We start from the raw sequence: 25,218 nt of genomic DNA on the forward strand, positions 1-25,218 counted from the left end.
TAGGAGCCCCAAGGTGACAATTCCCACACAGGGACAGAAGAACATGCTGGCCACAGTTGGTCCTTTTGCAGACACCCCACACTCAGCAGGGCTCAGCCACCTGAAATCTGGCAGGGTCTGTGCAGCAGGAGGGGATCCAGGGTTTGGGAGCACATTGGAACTCAGCTTGTACCAGCTCAGGAATCTGATGATGCAATCACATAATAAAGACTCATCCTGGAGTTAAATGGTCTACAGGGGCTTAGTGGTCATCTGCTAAAGCTGTTCTGTTGTGTAGCTTTGTGGTCTTTACAGACACCTCACAAGAGCAAATGCTGGCAAACCCATGGCATGAAAACTTATCCTTCCACTGCCTCGGTTGTTCTGGGATCAATAATCCAAGCTCAGCCAGGCATCCTGAGGGCTGGCCTTGGACAGGAGACCCCCTGGAGACCCCAGAGACAGTGGGCATGAGCCAGCACTGCCCTGCTGACCACTGACCCTTCCTGGCAATTACACAAGAACCAAGTGGGATGGAAGCCTATTTGTGCCTTCACTGTACCTGAGATGTCACAGTAGACTGTTTCTTGATACACTCTGGCTTCTTGGGGTTTAAAGATGACATTAATTTCAGCTGAAGAATTTGGCCAGACATCTCCCTCCTAAAACAGAAGCAGACAGCAAACCATTTATCTTTAAACGTTACATTTCTTGTTTTCAGCCACAGCCCTGTAGCCTATATTTAGAGCATCAATGAAGAACAAGGAGCAAGCAACACTTATCAACAAAAGTTATGAGTTTGGAAGCAGCTGCGAAAAAATATTTTAAGTCCCTTACCTTTAGTGGCACCTGGTACAGGCATTTTGTTAAATCAGGGGTACAATGGAGCAACCAAACTGGCTCATACTCCATAAAATCTAGCAGGTTTTCTTCAGAGGTACCAGCTGGTCTAAGGAAAAGGTACCTCTCTCCAGCAAACCTTCCCATATATTCCTGTATCACTATGGCTACAAGAACACTTCTACTCTGACCAGGAGAGACTTAGCAAATCAAACAGGTTTTTCTATTCTTAGTTACAAAGGTCTTGCTTCTTATATCCTTCACATGCATGTGTATTTAAGTATATAATGCTCTCCAGTGAGTCTGGGATCAGTGAAGAACAGACACCTTCCCCGCTGCCGGCTGCTTCTGCCCCGTGCCATGAGTGGTCAGCCAGCACACAGGTTACAAAAGATCTGGGAATGAAGCTGAGAGTTGGATGTGTCCTGTTTGTCTCTGCAAAGCGAACACACTCCTGCTTCCCTGAACACAGGCTCAAACAAGGAAAGATGGGATTTGCTAACAGCTCCACACCTCTTTCAACCAAAAATCAACTAAAATAACTTTTCCTTGTCGTTCTTTGAGATTTAAGTCTGGGCCATGCTACCAGTGTTTCTGTAAGCTCCTGCGCTTCCTTGGGAGCCTTGTCACTAATTTTTGGAGGCATCCCTGGTTTGTAAAGCTTCTTACTTCTTGCAACTGGTTTAAATAAAGGCAACACTTATACTCCTTCAACTGCTACATTACAAATGTCTGTTCATGCATTTGTTGACAAATACATGCACCTCTGACAACTCTAGTAACACTCTACCAAGAATGAAAAATGTAGCTCATAGGAGGAGATAAAAAGAACAGAGTTATTTTTCTATCAGCAAAGTGTGGCTTTGATTCTGCTTGCTTCTGGGTATGCTCAGCACTTTGTCCGGAAGAGTCTAGAACTGACTGGAGCCTCCAGCACTCCTGCAGCATAAATATTAAATAACAACAATACTTCTCATCGACTTAGCGCTTATAGCTCAAAAGACAGTCCCCACAAAAATTAAAGACCTATGACATGGTGAGTTATTGGGCTGTAACTGCAAATAATTTCCTAATGCGCAGCCTGCTCAGAGTCAATAGAACAGAGGAAAGAATAGGCAGAGGAAACTTTTTCAACCACCAACAAACCAATAAGAAAAGAAAAGTCTGAAAGAATTAAGTCACTTGGAATTCTTCTCAAAACCTAGAGAAAACACATTTGCCAGATCAAATATACTTCAGGTTTGTATCCAGCAAGCAACTGGATGAAGATGAAGCCTTACTAGATGACAACACATTTGCTTGAGAAAGCAGACTGGGGACATTAGCCTGCAACCCACAGCCAGCATGCCAGGTATCAGATCCCCAGGTCCCACAGGGATGCTGCAGGGCGACACAAGCATCCAGAGAGTTATCTTGGATTTACAGGAATAAAAAGCATTTGGGGTGCTCTGAACAACATAAGCTCTGCTACAATGCCCTGGGGCTTGCCTAAGCCAAGCCACTGAGTGAAAAAAAAGTAACACTCAGATGACAGATTTCCCTAGTTTAGCTAATTAGAGACTAATAACTCACCAGTGCTCATCACCCAGGGGCTCACTGTGCATTTAACAGACTGAATTTAGTTGTCTCGCACTGGGCAGACCATTCCTGAGGAGGAGGACATGCACTAGGTAGCTGCTTGTATTTGCTTCAAGCCCAACAGCTGCCGCAGAACACACATCTCAGTTCACCGGCACTCTGTGCTCCTCCTTAAAGGGTGCTGAGCTGCCCAGTGGTGTGTTCTGATGCTGCAGCTGCTGTGGTCCTCTGCCCAGATACCTGCAGACAGCCTTTGTTCGGTTCCTACCCAGCAAACGGTGCCTTGCCGGACTGACCAGCACCATCGGCCACACAAACCATCACTGCTGATACACTGGGGAAGGACATTAAGGAAATGCTTAGGACAGTGATGATGCTTGAGGTCTTCACCTTACAGAGGAGCACAAAGGAAGGGAGGAGAGCACATCCTGAGCCTTAAAACCAAAACACAGGCATGCTGTAAAAGGGAGAGAAGCTCAGCAATGAGTGGGAAATGAAATAAGCCAAATTTCAGAACAGCCACCCAGATCGGTCTCCGTTTTCTCTGTAGAGCCTCATATGCCAGACAGCAAGCCAGGGATAAGGTATTTGAATGAGACAGGACAGCAGTGGCAAGGCTGAGGATGAAAACTGATGCTGGGCTTTGACTATAGTTCTGCCATCAGGCTTATGAAGGCTGTACAGAGTCAGACTACCAGGGGCAGGCAGCTCAGTTTCACTGGCTGACAGGCAATGCCTACCGTAAGCTGAGCATCCGATTTGTTGGGACAGTGTTATACCTTGCAAGACTTTGGGATCTATCTGAAAAAGCAGTGTCAAATTTTACACCATGTCATCATTTAGCACAACATTGACTACTCTAAAGCAAAGCTCATACAAAGAAAAATGAGGTCTCATAGAGCCACATCATTCCTGGGAAACTTGAATAACATCCCTCCTTCCACCCAGGCCAGAAAACAAATTTCTTTGAGCCTAACACCGCAGTATCAGTCTTTCAGCTCAACTGTCTAACAAAGTACTGTTTTGCTGCTTGTTTCTACTGGATCACAAGCTGATGGTACTTACTGGTCTATTTTATGTCCTGCAATCAGATATATTGGCCCCATGGACACTTCGGGCAGTTTGTTCATTACTCAGAGGCTGACAAATGCAATATATCTCCCTTTAATGGAAGCAAGTGTAATACAATTCATAAGCAAAAATGAAGCTAAGCAGGAAAGGAAGAAAATTGAAAAGAACTGTTGGCCTGATGAATATGTATCTGCTAACAACAGTGCACTTTTCTAGCTGAGTGAGTTTAGCTGACTTTGGGATTCGACAAATTCCAAGGCCAGCACATCTGCGACAAATATAACCAACACAGTGATCTTACCCCACTGTTTTGGAGCACAGTAAAAGCAGCAATAGGGACAGACTTGGCAGGGCAGGGGACCTAGGAAGGTGGTGACAAGAGTGGGAGATCAGAAACAGCCCATGTTTGGTGTTCGCGACCGCTCTGTCCTGCTATGAGATGCATCCGCATCACCTGCCCTGCTCTGGTCTCTGCCAGTGGAGCTTTGGGTGAACCAGACTAGGAAGGAAAACTCAAGTGTTGCTTCATTAAACTCTGGCAGACAGTCTGATACTCTGCATGTCTGAGCCCTTAACATCACTTGCAGAGCAACAATTCCCAAATGCAGAGGTGAATACACACATGGAGACATAACAGGAATAGAATTTAATTTAAAAAATAAGCCAGTAAATTCCACTTCCCATTTTACAGCACAGAGAAGCAGAGGCACAGCAAGGCTTTCACCCACCCCAGAGTCCATCCAGGCTCCTGCGGTATTTCCAATGCTCCTCTCAGGGCAGCCAAAACCCTCCAGGAGCTCCTTGGTAGCAGGATAGTACTGTTAGACCCATTTTCTCCAAGAAGGTCACAAGGTACAAAAGAAATAAGGGCTGAATCTTCAATGCCTGAATGCCCAAGCAGTCAGGAGATGTGTGAATATTCACATTTATGAACCTGATATATCTAACTCAGATAATCTACAGGGAGCCTCAGGCTACAAAGCCTACAACCCCTTGAATGTGGAAGCTGAACATCCCAGGTTTTCCACCAACCCCTGACACCTGAGTTGTGTGTCTAAGGTGGGCGGTGAGGATACCTTTCCTCCCCAGAGTAATGTAAAAACCTTTGACAGTGCTCACACCACAGCAGTGGTGTGCCAGCCCCAGGAGTGCACGGCTACACACCATTTCATAGTCCAGAGAGCTGCCTCTGTACCTGTGCTGGGCTCTCTGCTGACACTGGACTTTATACCAAGAGCTGCCCCATGGAACAATCCCTGCCAGTCATTGCAGTTTTGGATTAACCTGGTTTGAGATTTGCAACAACGCCCACACTTAACCTGGCCTCATGGGACAAGTCCTCTTGCCACAAAACTGTCTTGTGCAAACAAGTCTACTTCAATATTCCTTCTCTCTCCTCTCTAGGACCTGTCCCCAAGAAAGCCTAATCCCCAGCAGTCCCTGCACATCTAACAAGCACCAGGTAGCTGGACCCTGGCAGCGACACCCTGCCTCCCACTCAGTGCAAGTGTCCCAGCAGGACATCTCACAACAGCTCCTGGAAAGAAAGCTGTGTCTGCCTTCATCTTCACAGAAGATATTTGGAAACCAGCTGGCAAATGAAGGTAAGACATTGTCAGAAAGCTGGCTGCCCCAGCTGGGACTCACTGTCCAAGGCTCCCTCTGCTTACAGACAAGAGGGCACAGAAGGCAGGAAAGCAATATTAGGACTTTGCTATCTGCTCCAGCTTCCTGCCAGTCTCCATGTGGGATATGGGACATCACTCATGACATGGAAAGCTCTAGTTGTCCTGGCTTCCTCCCAATTCCTGCATCACCATTGCTGTCAGAAGGGGAACCAGAGCTGGGTCAGTGCCTGCATGGCATTTGTCCAACACCAGAATTTGATCCTGGCCCAAGGTAACCCAAACTGAACATCAAAACTGTGAACTTCCACCACACCAAAAAAAATAAAGCTTCAGAGAACCTAGGAGAACATTGCAAGTGTACATCTCCAAACAGTGCAGGAGTAGAAATTAGTCCCTGCAGGTGTTACTCAAAGTGGCCCAATTCCTGGTGGAACAATTTGCTCAATGAGACCACAGTGACTGCTGCAATGTTACTGCGATATCTCTGTACACTGTGTTATTAACCAGTGTAGGAGGGAGCCCAGAGTTTTGGGCCCATATAATTTCTTCTTTCACAACCTAAACAGACAAGGGTGCAGCAAACAACCCCCATTTACCACTCAGTGATGCACCAAGATCCAGACAAGGGACAGATCTCCCAACATCTGAGGAGGTGCTGGATCCCAAGACACAGGCGGATGAGATTCTTCTAAGGCACCAGAGGAAACAAGTCTAGGGACTGACAATAAAACCCATCCTTTTATATGCATCAGCACAGCTCTCTGGAACAATCCTAAAGCAGCATTATTGCTGGAGCCTTGCACTCATGTCCTCACTCCCAAGAAAAACTGCACCAGCAGCTAACAGACTCCATCTCTCGACCTCCTGATAGGAAATCACCATTCTGCAGTATTTGGTGGGAAACTTCTGGCCATAAGTCTACAGATAGTGTCCCTGTATTGTCAGTGAAGCTATACGCCAGACCATTTGACTGCAAAGGTAGAGGGCAAGAAGAAATAATCAGTTACACTTTATTCTACTATTCCATAGCTAAAACTAATGCTTTAAAGACATAACTGTTCTGGGACACTTCTGTCATTCCTCCCTTCATTAATGCCATATATCAGTCCATAAAAACAGAAAAATGTTGTGAGTTATTTCTCCTGGGAAATTATAATAGGCTGTTGAAGACGTTCCTCACATTTCTGCTACCCAAAAGGGAAAAAAGAACTACTGGTTAAAAGGATATGCTTCATTACCCACCCTCACAGGCTACTGCTACACGCGTATGAGCCTCAGGACACCTCGGGAGCCAGCGAGCTGCCTGGACTAGCATGTTCTCTATAGGATGGCAGTTGAGTCAGAGCATGGAAAACTAACCAGGACAGAAATAAAACTATGCAGTGCTGTGACCATGATATTGCAACACTTCTAGCTTAACATCAGCCTCAGACTGGCTAAAACTGGCAGGTGGCATAAAATACAGAAGGTGGATGTCTGATGACACAGCACAACAACCCCAGCTGTTGTACCCTGGCTTTGCTACAGCGTAAAACAATGTGACACAGAAGGGGACAGCACACCATGACTCAGATGCAGAAGTTATCTCTATGCAAGAGCTCAACCGTAAATACATTCAGATCGTTAATTCCCTCCCTCTGCCCCTAAATAATGAAAACCTGCTAGTTCTCCACCAGCCTGAATAAGAAAAGCCAGTCTTGAAAATCTGGGCACCACCAATTGCTGGCCAAATACCCTGATTTGTTTTGTAGAGGGGGAAAGGTGATCCACAGAATGGAAATCACTGCTCGAAGCAGACAGAAAACCAAAGACTAATCTGGCAACAACAGTACCAAAAAGACACTCCAAGTGTATCCTGCTAGTTCAGGGCACTTAGGAGAAAGGCAGTGCCAAAGTCAACATCTGCCTCTTTCCACAAATAACTGAGCCCACAGCAAGCAGTGGGATGGACCACAGCTCCCACAGGAGATCGTACCTTCTGCCAAAAACTGAAGCGCTCTGCAGTTACCCCTCATTTGGATGGGGACCAGCTCGGTTCCCCAGCTGACGCAGAGGTTTGCAGGAACAAACACCACTGTTACCTCCTGGCCCAACCTCTGGATCAAAACCAGCAGCAGTTTCATAACATGGACATCTTAAAGACAACTTCCATCAGCTCAGAGTTAACACATGGCACTGAGGAGTCACTGCCAGGCAATGACAGGACAGGGATGACTTGTCAAGGTCAGTGGAATGGTAACAAATCCTTGTCCTCCCTTCCCTCTGGTTTCCATTTCCGAGGAGTCAGCTCCCACATGTCTGCAATGTGACTTACAGCTAAGCTGCGGTGGGGAGGATGCAGCAAAAAGCAAGGCCTTTGTCCTTTGGTAGCCACCTGGGCTTCTATCACAGCTGCTTCTGCTGACATATCATGTGTATTTGCAAAAATAAATTAAACCAAATTTGAAATGTGCTCAGAAAGCCAGAGTTGCATAACAGCTTGTTTCCCACAGGCTTGGACGGCTGCTCAAAATGTTCAGTCACATGGTTATTCCAAAAATCACTGCCTTCTCTCTTCTGTTATTATTTTCTTCAGTGAGTTAACCCTACACAGACTGCAGGGACCTACTGCAGCTTCTACAGATAGCAACACCGGAAAAAAAACAGCAGCTAATGGCCCACTTACACAGCAGAACTTCTGCGCAAACACTGCAAAGCCCCTCTGCCCAGAAAGTGTTTCCAAGACTGTCTTGCCATCAGCTCCCTAACTGCTGGAAACCATTATTTCCTCTAGTCAATTGTTAGCAAGGTTTGTTTATTTCTACAAGGTGCTCCCAGACATCACGGGTGGTCAGCAGGAAGAACAGAGCAGCCACTTTTGGCCAGAAGGTCTGTAGGGCAGCAAGGCCTCAGCTTTGGGGGGGATTCTCCCCCCAGTTGCCATTTATGTGGCAAGAAGGGTGTCTGTCCAGACTAAAGGTTATGAGGCCATCACCAGAGAGAAGGTTATGAAAGTCAATAGCAGTGGATTTTTTGATTCCACAACTGATAAAGAGGTGAAAATACTATCATTTGAGGTAAAGACACCCATATATCAGGAAGAGAAGAAAGACATAAGCAAAACTCTGAATAAGAAGCTGATTGTTCCATAAATAATTGAATTAATGGAAATCAAAAGGTTGATAATGCTGGACAATGCAGAAGGGGAGAGACTCATGTAGTAGCCCACTTATATTCAGTTCTAGAACAAACTGTAACATTAACACAGCATTTAGCAACAACTTACATCAAGACTTGAGGCCAGGCTACACTTCATGTCCATACATCCTGACAGTCCTGAGTACCAGGACACAGTACCATGGGCAGCCAGACTTCCAAACCTCACCTTAATGCACTTCAGGAGCTCAAGAGCAGGTTAAACTCATTGTAGAGACAATCTAACTAATGAAGCGGGAACCCTGGGACACACTCCAAAACCAGCTCTGACACACAGCAGGATGCTCTTTCTGCTCAGCTGATCAGCTTCCACTCTCAACAATATTCCAGTTGCTCTGACACAATCTCTTGGTCACATCACACTGTTAGCTACAGTGGTGTAAAACTGCAGTTGCGCTGACACTGGTGACTCTCAGCCTTATATGGGCTATAAGAATAGCCAAGAAGAGAACATGATCCCCTTCCCTATGAAAAAAATAGTTCACCTATTTTGAAAGAAATAAGAAGTTGGAATTATCTTCGTATTTACTCCAAGATGAGGGACTTCACATTGCTCAGACAGCAGGCACTCTTTGTCTCAGACCATGCAAATGCTCAGGATCAGGGCTCTGGTTGATTGAAGGACATGGGGTTTTGCTTGCATAAACAAAAAAAAAAACCTGTGCAAGAGAACTCAGTCTGTTGAAACCTGCTAGCCTTGTGTCCAGGCTCACAGGTGACACTGGATGGGAGATTCAGACATGATGTAAGTCCAGGTTATACAAAGGGACTGGTATTTCTGTGATTAAACTTGGGCTGAATTCAGTTTCCACAAAGGACCATTTCGTCCTTCAGGTCAATACACGAACTGACAGTGCTTTAATATCCTTTGTTAATACCCATACAGTATGTGCAATGCGTGCCCTTACATGTAATAATCAATACTTCTGAACACTGTAAGGACACTTAAGTGCCCTTAATTTATAGCCCTTGCAGCAGAGCTCAGCTTTAGGCAGGTTTTGCTGTCCGTAGGGAGCCCACAGCTCAGAAATGCTTCTTGCAACCAGCTCTCCCCACATCACTAGAAACCTGATGTCTTCTCCCTCAGCACATCAAGCCAGCTGATGCAGGGATTTGCCAAGATACCTCATTCAGGGAGGAGGAGGAGGAGGAGGAGGAAGGGAGGGTCTCAGCTATCACTTACCACTGGCTCAATGGCAAAAATATCATCAGAGAAAAGCATGGAATCTCCTTGCACCTTTGCCCTCTGGTTCTGGAAGGTGCGTGAGAGAAGGGAAAGGCGTTCTTGAAGAGCGGGGTCCACCATGCACTCCTTGAGAAAATAATCCCTCTTGTCCTCTTCCTGCCTCTGCAGACTGCGACACAGCCTGCAGTCATGGGGAGAGACAAACCAAGCAGATAATTTAATAAGCAACATGTTTGCAGAGACTGCTGTGTAAGTGCAGGGGCAGCAGCACAATCAGAGGAACAACAGCACAACAAGGGGCTGACCCTAAGCCACAGGGCCCCAAAATGGATCAAATTATCACTTGTTGCTTGCTGGCATAGCAGGTAGCTTTACTCCACACCTACAAGCTAACAAGGCTTTTTTGAAAGCTAAGAGTCCTCAAGAGAACCTTCTGGCTCAAAGCTACTGCCACAACTGATGGAGAATTCACCAAGCACCTCAACTGGCTTTTCCTACCATAGAACTCCTCGGGGAGGCAAATATAATAACAGACAGATCAAGGAGCACCCACTGCAGAACATCACTGGAAGGTGAGAGGAAGCTCAGTTTCAGCTGCAGGTTACTGGCATCACCCTTTCTCTTCCCTTTTGGACCTGCAGGGATAACCAAACTATATTTGCTCTCTGTTCCCTATACTGCTTTCCACCCAAGGATACTGAAGCACTTTAAAAGCAAACCAATGGATTCAGGCATTGCTTCACTTAGGTTAAAATAATGGGTTTATATGTAGGAAAACAAAGGCTCTGAGCAAGGAAGAGACTTGGCCCAGCATCACCCAATAAAGAAGTCAGGACTTCTGACTTCTTTAAAGCATCTCCAAATCCAACCCTTACATTTGCCTTTGAACTACCTTATCTTTTTCCTCTTTTTGGCCTCCTTTGCAGAGCTTTGACACAGTTAATCTCTCCTTTGCTTGGTAATTGTAGTAGAAATAATTCCAGTGTTTAAAGATCACAACCAAGAGATGAGAAGGGAATGGTGCTGCAGAGCAGTTGCTTCCTAGCTGGCATATTGCTGTCCTCCCTTCACGCTCCAGTCCCCTGGCCATGAAGAACCCGCAAGTGACAACTCTGGGGGGATGAGTGGAAAGCTCCATATGTACCAAATTGAGGCAATGTAGTATAAACAGGATAGTGATCATCACCCAGCTAAATTCAAATACAATTAGAAAGGAAATACAGTAACGGACATTACCAGCTGCACACAGACAGAGCCCCAGGCAAATGCTGTCACCAGTACCAAAAATACTTGCTGCGGCTACAGCTCCCCATGGAGTGTGATTGGAAATGTGTCTCCATGGCTGACCTCTCAAGCTGTGCGTGACGAGGGTGTCCAGCCACTGAGATGAGCAACCCTCAACTCCACCAACAGACAACAATTCTACCATTACCCCCCAGAAAATCCTGCAGGAGGGAGACAGAGCAAACCCCTGGATAGACTTTCTAACAATTGGGCCTTTTGGGTCACATCCCACTGCAGGTTCCTGTGCTGCCTTCTGCCACAAAAACATCCTCCCTGATCCAGAATCCCAAAAACTTCTCTAACAGCAAAACAGTGACCTTGGAGCTATGACCACCCCTAAGACTTCAAAGTAAGGAAGAACAAAAGAACCTCATCAGAGTCTATGACACAATCTGGCACAAGATAAAATGTGATTGGAAAAGAAATCAGGTCAAATTCTGCTGTGGGGAAACCTGGTTATTTCTGAGGGGAAAGAGGATCAGTTGGGGTTGAGACCGAAACAGGCAGGTGGAAAGAAATGACAAAGGAATGGTCCAGGGAAATACCAAGAGAAGGTCGTGAGATTTTCTTTTAACACAGTGAGCTTGAACAGAAGTCACACACTGTGTAATTAAAAATAGAGAACAATGGAAAACTAGTTTTGGCCTTCAAGGCATTTCTGACCTAATTATGCTGATCTTTATTTGCTCAGAAGCCCTTTAAAAGTGTTCCAGTTTAAGGCACTTTCCTGATCAGCTATGGGTTCTGACTAGCTCCTATTTACCTTACCTACATCTATCCAAATCCAAAAAGTCATACAAGGATTCCCTAAATCCCCCAAGCTTTTACGTGCAATTTCCCATTCTCTCCCCACTATAGGCTGTTTCTCTACTGCCTGAAACAGGAATTTCAAAGCTTCAAAGACACAAAGATCCTGCTTCATCTGTTACCACCATGAAAACAGGTTGCTGAAGCCCAAATGCACATCCCAGGTCCCTGGGCTGCCCCACCTTCCCCACAGAACCCTCCACCTCCAAACTCTCCCCAGCCTCCAAGGAAGGGCAGAAACACCTTGTGCTTAAATCAGGACAGTGCAAGGCAAATCAACAGCAGGGTGGGCTCAAATTTCTGGGCCAGTGAAGCGCTCTACCTTGCACATTGCTGGATAAAGAGCCTGCCATCTCAAAGCTGAAGTGGAGGAAATTGCAGGGACTATCCTAATAGTTATGTTACCAGCAGCTATGTTAAGTTCCAGGTAATGAGTGCTGACACTTTCTTCAGCCTCATGTACCCCCTGTAGCCCAGGGATCTCTGGACCTCAGTGGTTTGTGCTCCCACAAAACATAAATTTGTTACTCAGTCATTGCAATCAAGCTTTCTTCCCCAAATCATCACCCTGGAATACGGGTAGAACTGGGATAGGAAGTACTGAGCTCTGTTACCCTGAAGCCCAGGGACACATACCCTGACACTGTGGATGGTTTACTTGTCCTAAACCATCCAAAAGCACCAACATCCCTCTAAGGCCATACATTAGTTTTACCCTTGAGCAGTATACCTTACTGAAATGAACATTTCAAACAAACCTCAGCTTCTGCTGATCCTCCTCTTCCTGATTAACAAAGGCCTTCCACTGGAAGTGGGCTATGATTTCACTCCGATTGTGGATGACCACGGATCTGTGGTTTAACAGTGTGAGGTATGTCTTCTCAATTGTCACAGAGTTCCTGTCCAGCCTGATGTTGACATCTACAGCTGCTCCATAAAGGCTTGTGTGAATATCTTCACCTGGAACAAAGAGGAGTCTTTGCTTATCTTACTTGTGGAGGGAAGTACAAGGAACAGAGCAAACCACAGGTAACAGAAGAAATTGTCACAGCTCTTAGCAGTATCAACAGCTCCACAGATCAGTACGTTTATCACATTCTGATAGCTGCCTACGTACAGAACGAGAATATCCTGGACAGTACCTTGAGCACCTTATTTCTGAGTATGTTTGTAGAGATTTATCCCCAAGGTGACAGTATTTACAGCGAGATTTTTCAGGTGTGCCCAGGTGGCCTTTGGGTTGCCATCCTACTCAGGTCAGAGGGAATTCTGCATCCAAAGCCATCCAGGTGACTTTGAGGAATCCCATGTGGGTCACAGCTCACCCAGGGTCTCCTGCAGACACACCACCTATGTCATCTCTCTCCTGATTCCTTGTTGCTGACAAACAAAGGCACCTGGGGACACGCAGGCAGAAAAGGGAGGTTCAGAGGAAGAAGCGAAGTGACAGCCCATGGCAGGATGAATGGTCTGGGAAATGTGAATAAGGTAAAAAAATCATCATGGTTTGCCATAGAACAGGAACCCAAGGGCCCAAAATGGTTTTATTAGTAAGAAATTACACAACAGTAGTAATACTTCTGCAGAGAATACTCCTTCCTTTGTAACACTGCCATTGGCTGCTGCAGATGCTAACAGCCAGAGAGCAACCGGACAAATTCTTGGAAGATGAAACCATCAGAAGCTATTAGACAAAGATGAGAATAAAGCCTCCAGCACAGAAAAAACACTGACACCAGAGCCCCCAGGGCAGAAAAAGCATATGCACTGCCTGTTTCTACACGCTTTACTGAGCATCCCTTGTAGCTGCTCTCCTGGAGCTAGGGATGCAGGCAGCCTCACGCTCCTGGCTGCAGGACTCTTTTGAAGGCCAGAGGGTTTGCTGGAGCGCTTTCGACCACAAAGAGAAGTATTTGACGTCTTGCTGAATATATAAACCCAGAAATTGCTGGGTACAGTAGAGCGTGGAGAGATGCCGGCATAGAGCTGTCTGCCAGGCAGATGAACCGACACTGAGAGCGGAGCTGTCAGGGTTGGCCAAGGGCAGCTGCAGACTTCATGTCTTGGGTGCTAAATTAGATGTGACATTTCATTTAAGACTCTTGGTTGTTTAATATATAAGTTTAAAAAAAAAAATCTGTACTATAACAGTGATGTAGCACTAGGTATTTCACTTGACAGGGTAATGTCCACGGTGTGTAGTTTGGGATGCTTTGCTGTCATGAAAGCACATTTACTGAATTGGAACATATCTGCCCTATCATTGTTTACACAACACAATCTTATTACAGGCTGTCAATTCTCTCATTCTTACACACTTCTGATACATTTCCCACCAATGGCAAGACATGCTCCCCCTCTGCAACCCAATCAAAACAAGACCTGAACTTGAAAATAAAAGCTAGACATTTTTGTACAGCAGTAGAGCAGATGCTTTGGGTTGTGCACCCCTGAACAATACTCTTTGACACAGCAGAAACCCCACCGTACTTTATTCCAGGACCCATCTGCACGACTATGGATGTATCTGAACACATCATGATAACTTTTCATAATCTAGTAGAATGAAATCTATCTTTGAGTCAACCTCTGTGGGGGCTGCTGGGCAGGGAAAAAAGAAAAAGAGGAAATCTACAGAAGAGCTAAAACATCCCTTCTGAATTCTTCTAATACGGCATGATCAGGCTGGTGGCAAGAGAGAATGGTTTTCAGAGCAGCACAAATTGTTTTCTAATAGAAAGACAAATCTTGTTTAGCCTGAAAGTATAGCTCAATGAATGGATGAGCAAACCTTTGAATAAGATTTCAAAACAAATTTGGGGGTTTATGAAGAATGGTTTGCTAGCATTCAACAGCTGGTACTTTCCTGCATTGACTTCTGCTTTAAATACTAGGAAACTGGTAGCCAGATTGATTAGACTGAATAGAAACAAGATAGCACCCTGCTGCATTTTGTCTTCACCGAGAGGTATTCTTCCTTTCTCCCTGTCGCTCCCTCTTTGCTGAATTTGGATTTAAGATCTTTCAGGTGCTTGAGTGCCAAATTTGGACTATTTGGGGAGCATAGAAAGCAAGTTTAATTTCATTTGCCCAGTTTGTCAAAAGACTGTCCCTTGCTCTCATCTTTTCTATGAACACAACTGAAGAGAGACAAGTCCTGCTGCTTTGTCAGTGAAAATACAAGCAAGCAGTGAAAGCAGAGCTCTTCATTCTGAGTGTTATTGTACTTCCACATCAATATGTGATAAGTAATACTTTTGCTCATGCTACTGTCATATCCAACTGCTTCCCATTCTTGTTTTTCACCCAGCATGCCAAGGACTGCCATTACCACTTCACCGCAGGAGTCACCAGGCTAAGTGACCCCGACCAGCTAGAGGAGTCACCTACAGCTGCATCCGGCCCTCCCCACCAGATGCTTTTTGCTGCACCTCCCGCAGAGCCACAGCTGGATCAGAGTCAGGAGCATCAGTGGCATCACCCAGGAGGTGCGCTGGGGCTCCGCCGGCCTGCGAACTGCCACCTGTCAGACCCCACGCTTGGATTTCCAGCACTACAGCAAAACATGTAGCAGCAACAGGCATTTTTAAGTGTTTCTTCAAGGCAGCATTCACAAGCTACCTTCAGACACTTAAATCATCACATTATTTACTCCAGCCCTAAGAGCAGCTTGTTTATAAACCTCACCACTAAATAACTGCTGCTGCTAACAGTGATGTTTCTAAAGAATCATTCCCAGTCTACAACAAAGATCAGGGCACTCTAATCATTACTACTGCCACAATTGTTGCTGTTAACAGCCAGGAGTCTCCAGCCTCAGCAAAACCCCCACTGAGTCCATGTCACACATTGCAAGAGGAGAGTCTCTACTCCAAAGACAATACAAGGAACCATAAGGTAATAGATGGGAAGGAAGAGAGAGGTAGAAAACAACAACCAGCCAGCAGCAGTCTATGGGACAGGTTACAGGCTCTTCAGACTGCTTTCCTGCACATTAGAAGTCATCTCATTTTCAATCAGCTTCCTAGTCGTGCATCTTTCTGTAATGGGGCACCCAAAGTACTCCCCATTACCTTCCCTGCACCGTGCTCAGGAAGATCTGTTTGTCTTGTTATAGGATGAAATACTGTGACACAGGAATATCCGGGAGCCAGCACAGAGCCTTTGTTCTGCCCAGCGTGAAGGAGCCTCGCAGAATGTATTGAAAAGAACAATGAAACCATCAGATGATGAAAGGTTGTGCTGCTGCATATCCAGGATGCCGCAGGCTATTTTTAATCATTATTGCTACTAGAATAATGATGCACTGAGGTACCTGACTGGCTGAAACATTGCTTTTCAGAAAATAGTGCAGGAACTTTCATTCTGATTGCCTGGCAAAGACATGCCCAATATACCACTTTATAAATCAATAACCCTTCAAGCTGTTCTTCTGCTTCTCAGCAGATGCTGATTGATCCACAAGGAAAGGAGGCTAATGAATGGTCAGTTCTGCCCTGAAACGCACCCAGAGTTAATGACACTGAAGAACATATTAGTGATTTCTACTGATAATAGGGCAGACAAACTGCAGTCGAGGATGACCTGAAACAAGAGATGAAAACCACATTCTTCCAGAAATCTTTCACATGCTAAAAATGGGATATGTGCAGTCACGTGGAAGTCAGTTTCTGTGCATACCTGCAGATGAAAAAAACAGCCAAAAGAACTTTTCTTTTTAACTTTCAAATGACCCTCCTAGTATACAAACCCCAGTCGGTGCTCATGGAGTGAACTCCAGGTGAGGCTTCAGCACGGTTTTGTCAGGAAGGGTGTTACATAGTTGTGGGGCTATAAAGCTGTGCAAAAAAACCTCAAGCAAATGAAGCACATACTTAATTCCCCTTCTTCTACCCTCAAAGTGACAGACCATCTGTCTTGAAACACAAGACCCTGGAGAGCAAACAAAGGCCATACTCTGTTTGCAAGAAGCAGAACAACCTTATCTAAAGCACTGTAAAAAAATCACTATTACAAACAGTTCTACAGAAAGGGAAAACAGACAAACAGTTGTTACCTATTAGCTGTTTTGACATCAGCATTTGGGAGAGCAATTAGACTACCCATCAATCTCATTGATTTAGACTACAAAAGCCTATAACCAATCAGTTGTATAAATTATTAGTTACCAATCCTCAGTCTGTTGCAGTGCTGCTACTGTTACAATGCCAAGTCAACATGTAATTGCACAAGCACCTTTTTACACCTTTTTTGCCTACAATATATGCCTCCCTCCGCTCATTCTGAGGCAGACATACAAGAACATAAGTCATAAACCAGACACTCTGCTGGGAATTCTCATGAGTGAAGAAAGAAAAGCCCAATTGGCACTCACCACCTACAACCAGCACAAAGAAAAAAATCCCTTAGCAAAGTTTTTAAATGCCTTATAGTCCAAGGAAAAGCTAAAGAAGCCTCTTGAATAGTTGCAGAATCAGAGTCTGGCTTACACCTTAAGATGACACAAGAAACAAGATCTTATTTGAAAACTCACAGAATAAAGTATGTTTCTAACCACCCACCACCACTAAACACAAATTAAAAAGAATACATCACTTAACACACTATAGTGAAGCTTCAGAGGCAAAAGCAGCAGCTGCTTCATAGGAAGCAGATATCCCCACCTCTTAGCACTTGTAAGAAGCCCCTATAAATTTGCCTCGTGTTGAAGGAATGGAGAATTGCATGAACGCTACAAACATGAATAGCAATGGCACACAACGGTGGCCACAGAAGCTCAGGGTCCGTAGCCACAAATTTAGCTCAATAGTAACTTAACACTACTCATAGCAACATCAGAGCCCTGCTAAACACTCGCAGAAGACTTAGAACCAGAAAATGGTTTTGCTATTCCTACCCTGCTATCCTGCACAAGGAGGAGTCAGATAACTATCTAACAAGGGAGCAAGTTTGCTCATGGAAGTATTGAGTCTCCTTCATTCCACCTCCATTCGAGCTGAAGTCAGTACAAATTGAGAGCACTCAGCAACTTGAGTGATCTCAGGAACATAAAAAGCAACACAATGAGGGCTAAACCTCAGTTAAACCCTGCTGCCTATCCACATCTATCAGTGGATTTACAAAGACGAAAAAAGAGAAAGGAAAAGGCTTGATCTAGAGACTAAATCAATAGGATTTTCATTTCATTTTCAAACAAGTTCCTGGAAGCCATTGATTGCAATGCCAGCCTTGCAAGACAGATGACAAGACCTTTGGTAGAAAGGGGGTTCTTAAAGGAAAGAGAACAGAGCGATGCAAAGGTGCGTGTTTTCTCCAAAGTCTACACAAACAGATTAATATCACAGATATTCATCTTTTCTCAGATGCTTTATCCTTGTGGGTAGCTGAGATTTGCAGAGGTGCTGGCACATTCCTGCTACAGTCACTTTTTCAGCCTCAAAGAGCAATAAACAACCAGGGCTGGGATTTAATGAGTCTCCTGCATGTGTACAGGGAATCACTAACACTGCCAAGCCCTTGCATGGGTGGCCTCATTTACCAAAGTAAGCTGATTCAGCTAAAACCAACATCAAGTTAACCTAAAGAAAGGGATTCAGCATCCCAATATGTTTATATTCCCAGCTGACAGCCCCATGCAGATCCAGTCAGGAGCTGAACAGTCACTAACACAGCTGGCGACTCCCCCTGGCCTCTTTGCATGTGATGCAGCCTCTACAAGAGTTTATCCCCACTGCCAAGAAGCAAAGGCTTTGCTTCCCCTGCTGCCAGTCAAGCACACCCGGTTCTGCAGTTACCCATCGTCTTCACCAAACCCAAACGGCTCTAATACATCACTTCAAACTCGCTGTCATTCCATGGGTGACTAAAGAGCTCCACCATCAGCTCCCTAATTAGTAGTTTTTTAAATATGCCTTAATTTTTCCAGTGATCTCATGCCTCATTTTCCCCATTTGAGATTAAACGTCAGTGTTTTCTCCAGCTGGCAGTTATCACTCATGGCTCCAGAGGCTGCTGCAGCTCAGAAGAGCTGTTGTCTGTGGTCAGACCAAGAAGGGCAGAGGCATCTCAGGGCAGTGGGTCAGGGCATCCTGTGTAGGGTAGAAGACCTGGATTCACCTCTGATACCCCCTGAAACCCTGAGCATCGCTGCCACACTAAGTACAGCGATTCCCATTCACCTCAAGATGTACCCAGGAATTTTTAAACTCTTTTTTCTTCTTACATTGCCCCAAGGAAATCACATCTATCCTACAAGCGTTCGTGCTGGCTTAAAGGGGAAGATCATAGACGTGCTAATCTCGCTGCGGACACCAACAGGGCTAATGGTCATAAAGTCCGCAGAGGCAGATACTGCTCAACACAAACTGCACAACATGGTAGTTCTCTGGTGCCAAAAGCCCCTGCAGCAATGCCCTCAGCACAGCCTAAGGACCTGGCTGTTGGCCAATCTGCAGGACTGGAGAGGACCACAGGAGAGACTGGAGGGACATCTCAGGTCAGGGTTTCCTTCTCCAAAGCTGCAGCCTAATACTATGTAATATGAGGCTGATGTTCTGCCTCACATCAAAAGCAAGCAGCAATGGGAGGGAAGAAACAACCCTGGGGACCCAATACTTTCAGGGTCAGCCAGCAAAGCTCAAAGGCAGGGGAATAAGACAGCCAGACCCTGCCCTGATCCCGGGCAGAGCAAAGCTCAGCTCCACACCACCTCTGCATTTGGAGTGTGCTGCACTGGAGAAACATTTAGCTGCTCTCTTCTCCCAAACAGGAACAACCTGAATTTGGCAGAGAGCAAGCTTTGCTCCCTCGGGCTCAGGAGGGGAGACATTACTTCATCCACTTCCTACAAGGACAGTAACTAAAGCAACGCAGGAAAATTAATCCAATCTGATTGACAGCTATGAAGCTGGAGGCAGGAACTGTCTTCTACCTGCCCACATCTTCTACCTGCCTTTGGAGTAATTAATTAAGGAGCTGAGGCTGAGCTCTGCCTTGCCCTGGGCTTGCAGAGCCACAGAGGATGCTCTGAGCCTAGGTCTCTGATCCACAGCAAACACACTGATATTTGCTTTAGAAAAGCTCCTGCTCAGGAACTGTCAGCCCTCCCGTAAATTGTGTAGGAAGATGAGGGAAAACAGGGTATTAATCTGCCAAACACCCAGATGGTTCCTCAGCCAGCTTTTAGCATGAGGCTGGAGGCTTCCAGCAAGACTAAAACCACTGAGAACTAGTCTGGAGCCACAGGTTACATCTTTTCTGGGGAAGCTGCTTTCTGGAGCTTTGCACCAAGGGGAGACAGGACAGTAATAGAGCAGACATCACTGCTTGAGGGCTGGCTCTTAGTTATGCTGTCTGCTAAAATTCACATATGAGTACTGGCTCTGATCTCTCCCCTCAAAGAGGGTGAGATCCTGCCCCCAGGCTTTCACTTCTGTGTTATAGCCTCACAGAGCCACTGAAGGAAAACGATCTGTATAATTACCCTTATTACTGACAGCAATAAAAGCATCTCAATATATAGTGTCTGTTAGGCATGCACAAGCTCAGTGGGGCTTCACTAATTACTGAAGTTTCCTGTGCTGACAAAGGGATCCCAAGGGATGCAGCAACCAATGGGAAAAAAACCTGTAGGGAGGACTTCCAGTGCCGCACAGCAGATCTCCCAGCCTTAGAAGCACGTTGTAGCCCTTGTCACAGAGTCCCATGGGCACTGCAGGAACCCACAAGCAGAGAATCTGGCCCTACACCTTGAAGACCACCCATCATATCACACTTCTTCGAGACAGAAGTCTAATGTAAGTCAAGGTTTAGGGAGCTCTGAGCAGAGAAGTCATTCTCCTTTCAAAACTCCCAGCATTTCTTCAGCACGTCCTGTCTCCAGTAGCCACCTTTACTTACATGGAGCATCTGCTGTAGCTGTTATTGTTTCTGGGTGCTACAGGACTGATGAGTTTGTTTCTCAGCTCCAGCACAGCTCTGGGAAGCTGTCACATCTCCTTAACCAAGTGTCCCTGAGCAAAGCTCACGCTCCCACACCGAATTTGTGATATATGGTCAGGTTGCAATGAATGTTGTAACTGCAGCAAACTGGGTTTGATATACAAACAGTAGCACTCAGGGCAACCAGCCTAGGCATCTTGCTTGAGAGCTAAGAGAATATCTAAGCTTCACGAATACTGACTTGTTTGAAATGAGACTTAACTTCACAAACTTACTTTCCCTCATCCACGTGGGGAAAAAAATCATCTGGGAAGGGCTAAGCCACCAACCAGACATACAAGTGATCCTGAACACAGAACTCTATCCAAATCAGTATGTGCGCTCGGCACCAGGCTTCAGAAATCCCTTCTGATGCCATCATCTGATCTTAAGGTGATGACTAGAGATGTGCTGTAGCCCAGAACATCTTAAGTTACCTTTATTTCAGGATTGGCTGGGATTTTTCATATCCAGACATATGTGTATTGGGGAAACAGAGGAGTTTGGACATGTAAAGCTCTGAACATCAAATTTTCATTGTAATTCATTATGCTTTTAGCAGCAAAGACATTCTCTTCGCACTCATCTGTAAAGTTTGTAGGAACAGGACTAACATCACATATACAGTCTATCCAGGGACAGTACCTGTATTCCTAACCAGGGCAGTCTAAAGGATGCACAATTTAAATCAATCAATTAACAGGCAAAAGGAAAATTGTGACTTATTCATGCTGAAGAGCTCTGTGATTTGACCCAACTTCAGCAAAAATTCAACTGCAGTAACATGCACCTGATCCTGTGTAAGTTACACTGACAGCAGCATGATTCATTGAGAACTAACTGCCACTTGTGAGCTGAGCAAGTCAACAGAGATACAGAGTAAAGCCAGGAAAATGCCACCAACATCCTAAACTGCTCTTTTGCTCTTAGCACTTCTGTTTCATAACAAAGTCTGTTGGCGGCTCTGGAAGAGCAACACAGCTGCTTTTTGTATGCGAGTCACAGGGAGTCCGACTCAGTACAGGACAAATTAGCCAGGGCTTGCCATGCAAGGTTGGGAAACATTGTTTAGTGCTCTGTTCTACACCTGCAATAAGCAGCTTTTAGGACTGATTGATTAAATGCTTCAGTTTCACTTTAGCAATTAATCTCAGCAGCCTTTTACCTATTCGTATGCTTCAAAGCTAGAGAGATAATCCCTTAATTATTCCCTTGCTCTCCTTAATCTGTGGTTTATTTAAAAATAATCACAGTGTTGTACTGACAGGCAGGAATGAATCCTGGGTTCACCTCCCAGTTAGCTGCACATGTTCCTGGGAGGTCACCCATCTCAGAGCCAGCAGGTAGTTTGATCCCTGTGGCCTATCCATGGAAACCGCTTTTGCAAATATTAACCACGGAGGAACCAGGTGTTTCAGTCCAGTAAGAACAAGACTCAGCTTTTCAAAGCAAGCCATGAGATCCTGGGCCTGATTATTCACTCAGTCTTTTCATTCAAAAAGTATAAACCCTACAGCCCTAATCTCTAGTGTTATACTGATTTGCCATGGAGAAAGATCTAGCCCTCTGAATTTTATCCTATAGATTCTCCACATACATACAAATGAGGCACTCTTTGTGCTTCTCTATTCAGTAGTTCTTTCAAGGAAGTGTTATCCAAACCCATGAGCTTCTCAGAGTGATCATCAACCACTCACTGCCAATATGTAACTAACTGACAAATATTACACAAAGCTGTGATAACTCATAAGGCTACAAAGAGCATTTAGAAGATAGAGGAGCATTTGTACTACTTCTACACACTCAAGACACCTAAGATGCTCATTGCTATGCTAAAGCATCACAGTAGCACCTAGGTAAGAATATCATGCGTTCCAGGACCAAAACAAACCTCTCTCAGGTAAAAGAAAATATACACCAAAAGCATTTGTGCAACTGAGAAAGTGTCTCATTCAGCATCACAAGATACCTCTGCTGAACCAAGGCTGACAGAAGCATTTTAACATCACATTTTTTCCTTGAGCTTTTCCCACTTAAAGTGACTTACAAAGCTATTTCTGTGGCCTGACCTTGGTTTCCGCACACCTTGGTATGAATTTTACACCCATCTCAGGAGGTAGCGAGCACTTGTTGCCAAATCCCAAGAGACCTCAAGTCCTGATGCTGTGAAGTGTGGGATGCAGATAGCAACATAGGAAAAAGGGTTTGTGGCAAGACAATGGAGAAGAATATGTGGGACAGAGCTGTGTAAGAGACAGCGGACATTGGAGAGTCTGACAGATGTGTGTTTCCCATGTTACACTTCAAACATAGCGTTTTCTGGGAATAAAGCTTCACACATGCATACACACAATGCAATGAAGAATCGTTATCTCTCCTACTCAGCAACTCCCGGCAAAACAGGATGCCAAAAATCTCATTCCTCTTTGATGGGATCTACTTTAACAATCCCCTAACCATTTTTAAAAATCTCACCAATTGTTTTTCACTTTTACTTGAGATAAAGCTGGGACAGGGGAGGTACACCAAGGAATTCAGGTGGCTGGGACAGTGGTGAATGATGGCCGATGACTGTCACCGGGGGTGCTGGGTGGAGTACACAGCAACACAGGACATACAGAACAAGGAGAGACTCAGCCTTTGCCCTTCATTTCTAAGCACGCAGAGGTTTCAAAAGCAAAGACTTAGAAGTAGTTTGCAAAGCAAGTAATATTATTCTGCTTAGAAAGGGCTCTGTTTTGAAGGATGCAGAGTGTGCACCATGCAGTGCCCAGCACTTACCTGTGTCATAGTGAACTATCAGGGATCTGGAATGATCCCCGGTCTTCAGCGGGTGAAACTCCACTGTGACTTGCATAGTGTCCCCAGTCCCAAGAGTCCCGATGGAGGGATCGACAGAGAAAGGGCTGCAACACAGAGAGAGATATCAGGACTTTTGTGGGAGAATTGAGGACTATATTCCTTTTGCAGTCCAGTTTAGCTCACTTGTGCAAGCAAGCAGCAAACAAACCACAAGACAGTAGAAGAAAATCAAACCATACAGGATCAGAAACAGAGCTGTCGACTTTCACTTCTGAAGAGATCCAGCCCTCAGAACATCCTGTGGTATAAAAATCACTTCATCTCCCTCATACTCTGCATCCAGTTCTCTGCAGTGAGGCTCAAGAGTCTGACTGCCAGCAATACAGCCAGAAAAGGGGTTTTCAATAGCACAGAGGTGGTTAAGAGCTATTTGCATGCACAACTCGACACTGACTTCCTCAGGAATCTGTCTTTTCCTGCCACCTATAAACCTCACCTCAAGAGATGCAAATGTCAAGGCAATACCTGTTCCAATGAGATTACAGCCTAGAAATCAGACTGGGACAATAAAAGTCTGCCTTGAAGACCAGAGAATTGTTATGGTTTAATTCGCAGAATTCATTTTTTACCTTGAAAACACACTGATTTAGTCTAAGAAAGGCATGTTTTATCAGCATTTCAATGAAAGCTGCTCTTAAGAGGAAAAAGAACAATCAGAAAAATCTGAATGAGTGCAAATGCAGATTAGAGTGATACTATGACACGGAAACAAGACACAGAAGGAGTATCCCATTTACAGTGTGAACGATTAAATCCCTAGCTAAAAGCAGCACCATTAGCAAGAACATAACATGAGTTTAACAGCAGGTTTTCTATAATATATATTCACCAGCAACGCAAACTGTTGCTTGGTCCACCAGACAAATTCTGTGCAATGTGTTAGTGTATTTTGGATTGAATATGAGCAATTATGATCTGTTGCCAGGTAAACAGCTCTTGGCTGATAAGACAAAACTCAGTACTTCAATGCTTCAGGGTAAGTCAGGTGAAACATGCTTCTGCACAACAGCAGCTGGGCTTTGTGGCTCTTGTACAGCCCAACTTCAAAAACAGAAGTTATTTTTTTTTAGTGCTTTGCTGGTGGTCAATTTGTCACCCTAAAAACATGTTGTGGAGAGTTTTACCATGATTAGAGAATGCAATGCACACACAAAAATAAAGAGAAAACTGGAGCCATGCACAAGCTGAACTTTGTTCATGTAAATAGTGACAGCTGATGAAATTGCTGGAGTTTCTGCTCATTAAGGAGATATTGCTGCAATTAAGGGCCTGACCTGTTCCCATTACAACTAGTGAGAACATTGCTGCTGACTCTAATGAAGAAGCACCGGGCTCGTACTGTTTACATGCTGGACCCAAGACTTTTGAAAGAGGAGGGAAAACAAGGCACCACCAGCCTCAACTGAATTGCTCGACATGGTTCTGTATCTGCACTGATGGTTATGCCAAGACTGCTGCAGGCAGGACCACTGCCTGGTGTGGAAGAGACTATTTTTTCCCCCAGAAACACTGCTAGAACAGAAAAGCTGCTAGTTAAGAACAGGGATTCCTGGCAACACATCAGCACTACCTCCCATCTCATCACCTTCCTAGTCCCTCCCCATGTCTACATAGTCCTGACCTCAGATGGCTGGGATGGGAACAACACTCCTGGGGATGCCTGAGTAAGAAGACGACTTCATCTTCTCAAATTATCAGAAGGAAAGGATCCAACCTACTTCAGGACTCAGTTCTCAGGACTGAGTCTGATTTGTGCTCAGTTTCTATCTCCTACATCCCATCCCGTGCTGTACCCACAAGACAACTCTG

General features: G+C 45.1%; 1 protein-coding gene across 1 annotated transcript in view; it reads right to left on the reverse strand.

Moving 5' to 3' along the window:
* Positions 1-25,218, reverse strand: part of HYDIN (HYDIN axonemal central pair apparatus protein) — a gene marked incomplete at both ends in the record, with an annotated part of 137,177 nt that overhangs the window by 96,219 nt on the left and 15,740 nt on the right. The window contains 4 exon segments of the mRNA XM_082062599.1: positions 542-641; positions 9,475-9,658; positions 12,327-12,528; positions 23,329-23,453. Of these exon segments, the coding sequence (XP_081918725.1) occupies positions 542-641; positions 9,475-9,658; positions 12,327-12,528; positions 23,329-23,453 (611 nt within the window).

The sequence above is a fragment of the Streptopelia decaocto genome (genome assembly GCF_964273445.1).
Source record: "Streptopelia decaocto genome assembly, chromosome: 11".
Taxonomy (NCBI): Eukaryota; Metazoa; Chordata; class Aves; order Columbiformes; family Columbidae; genus Streptopelia; species Streptopelia decaocto.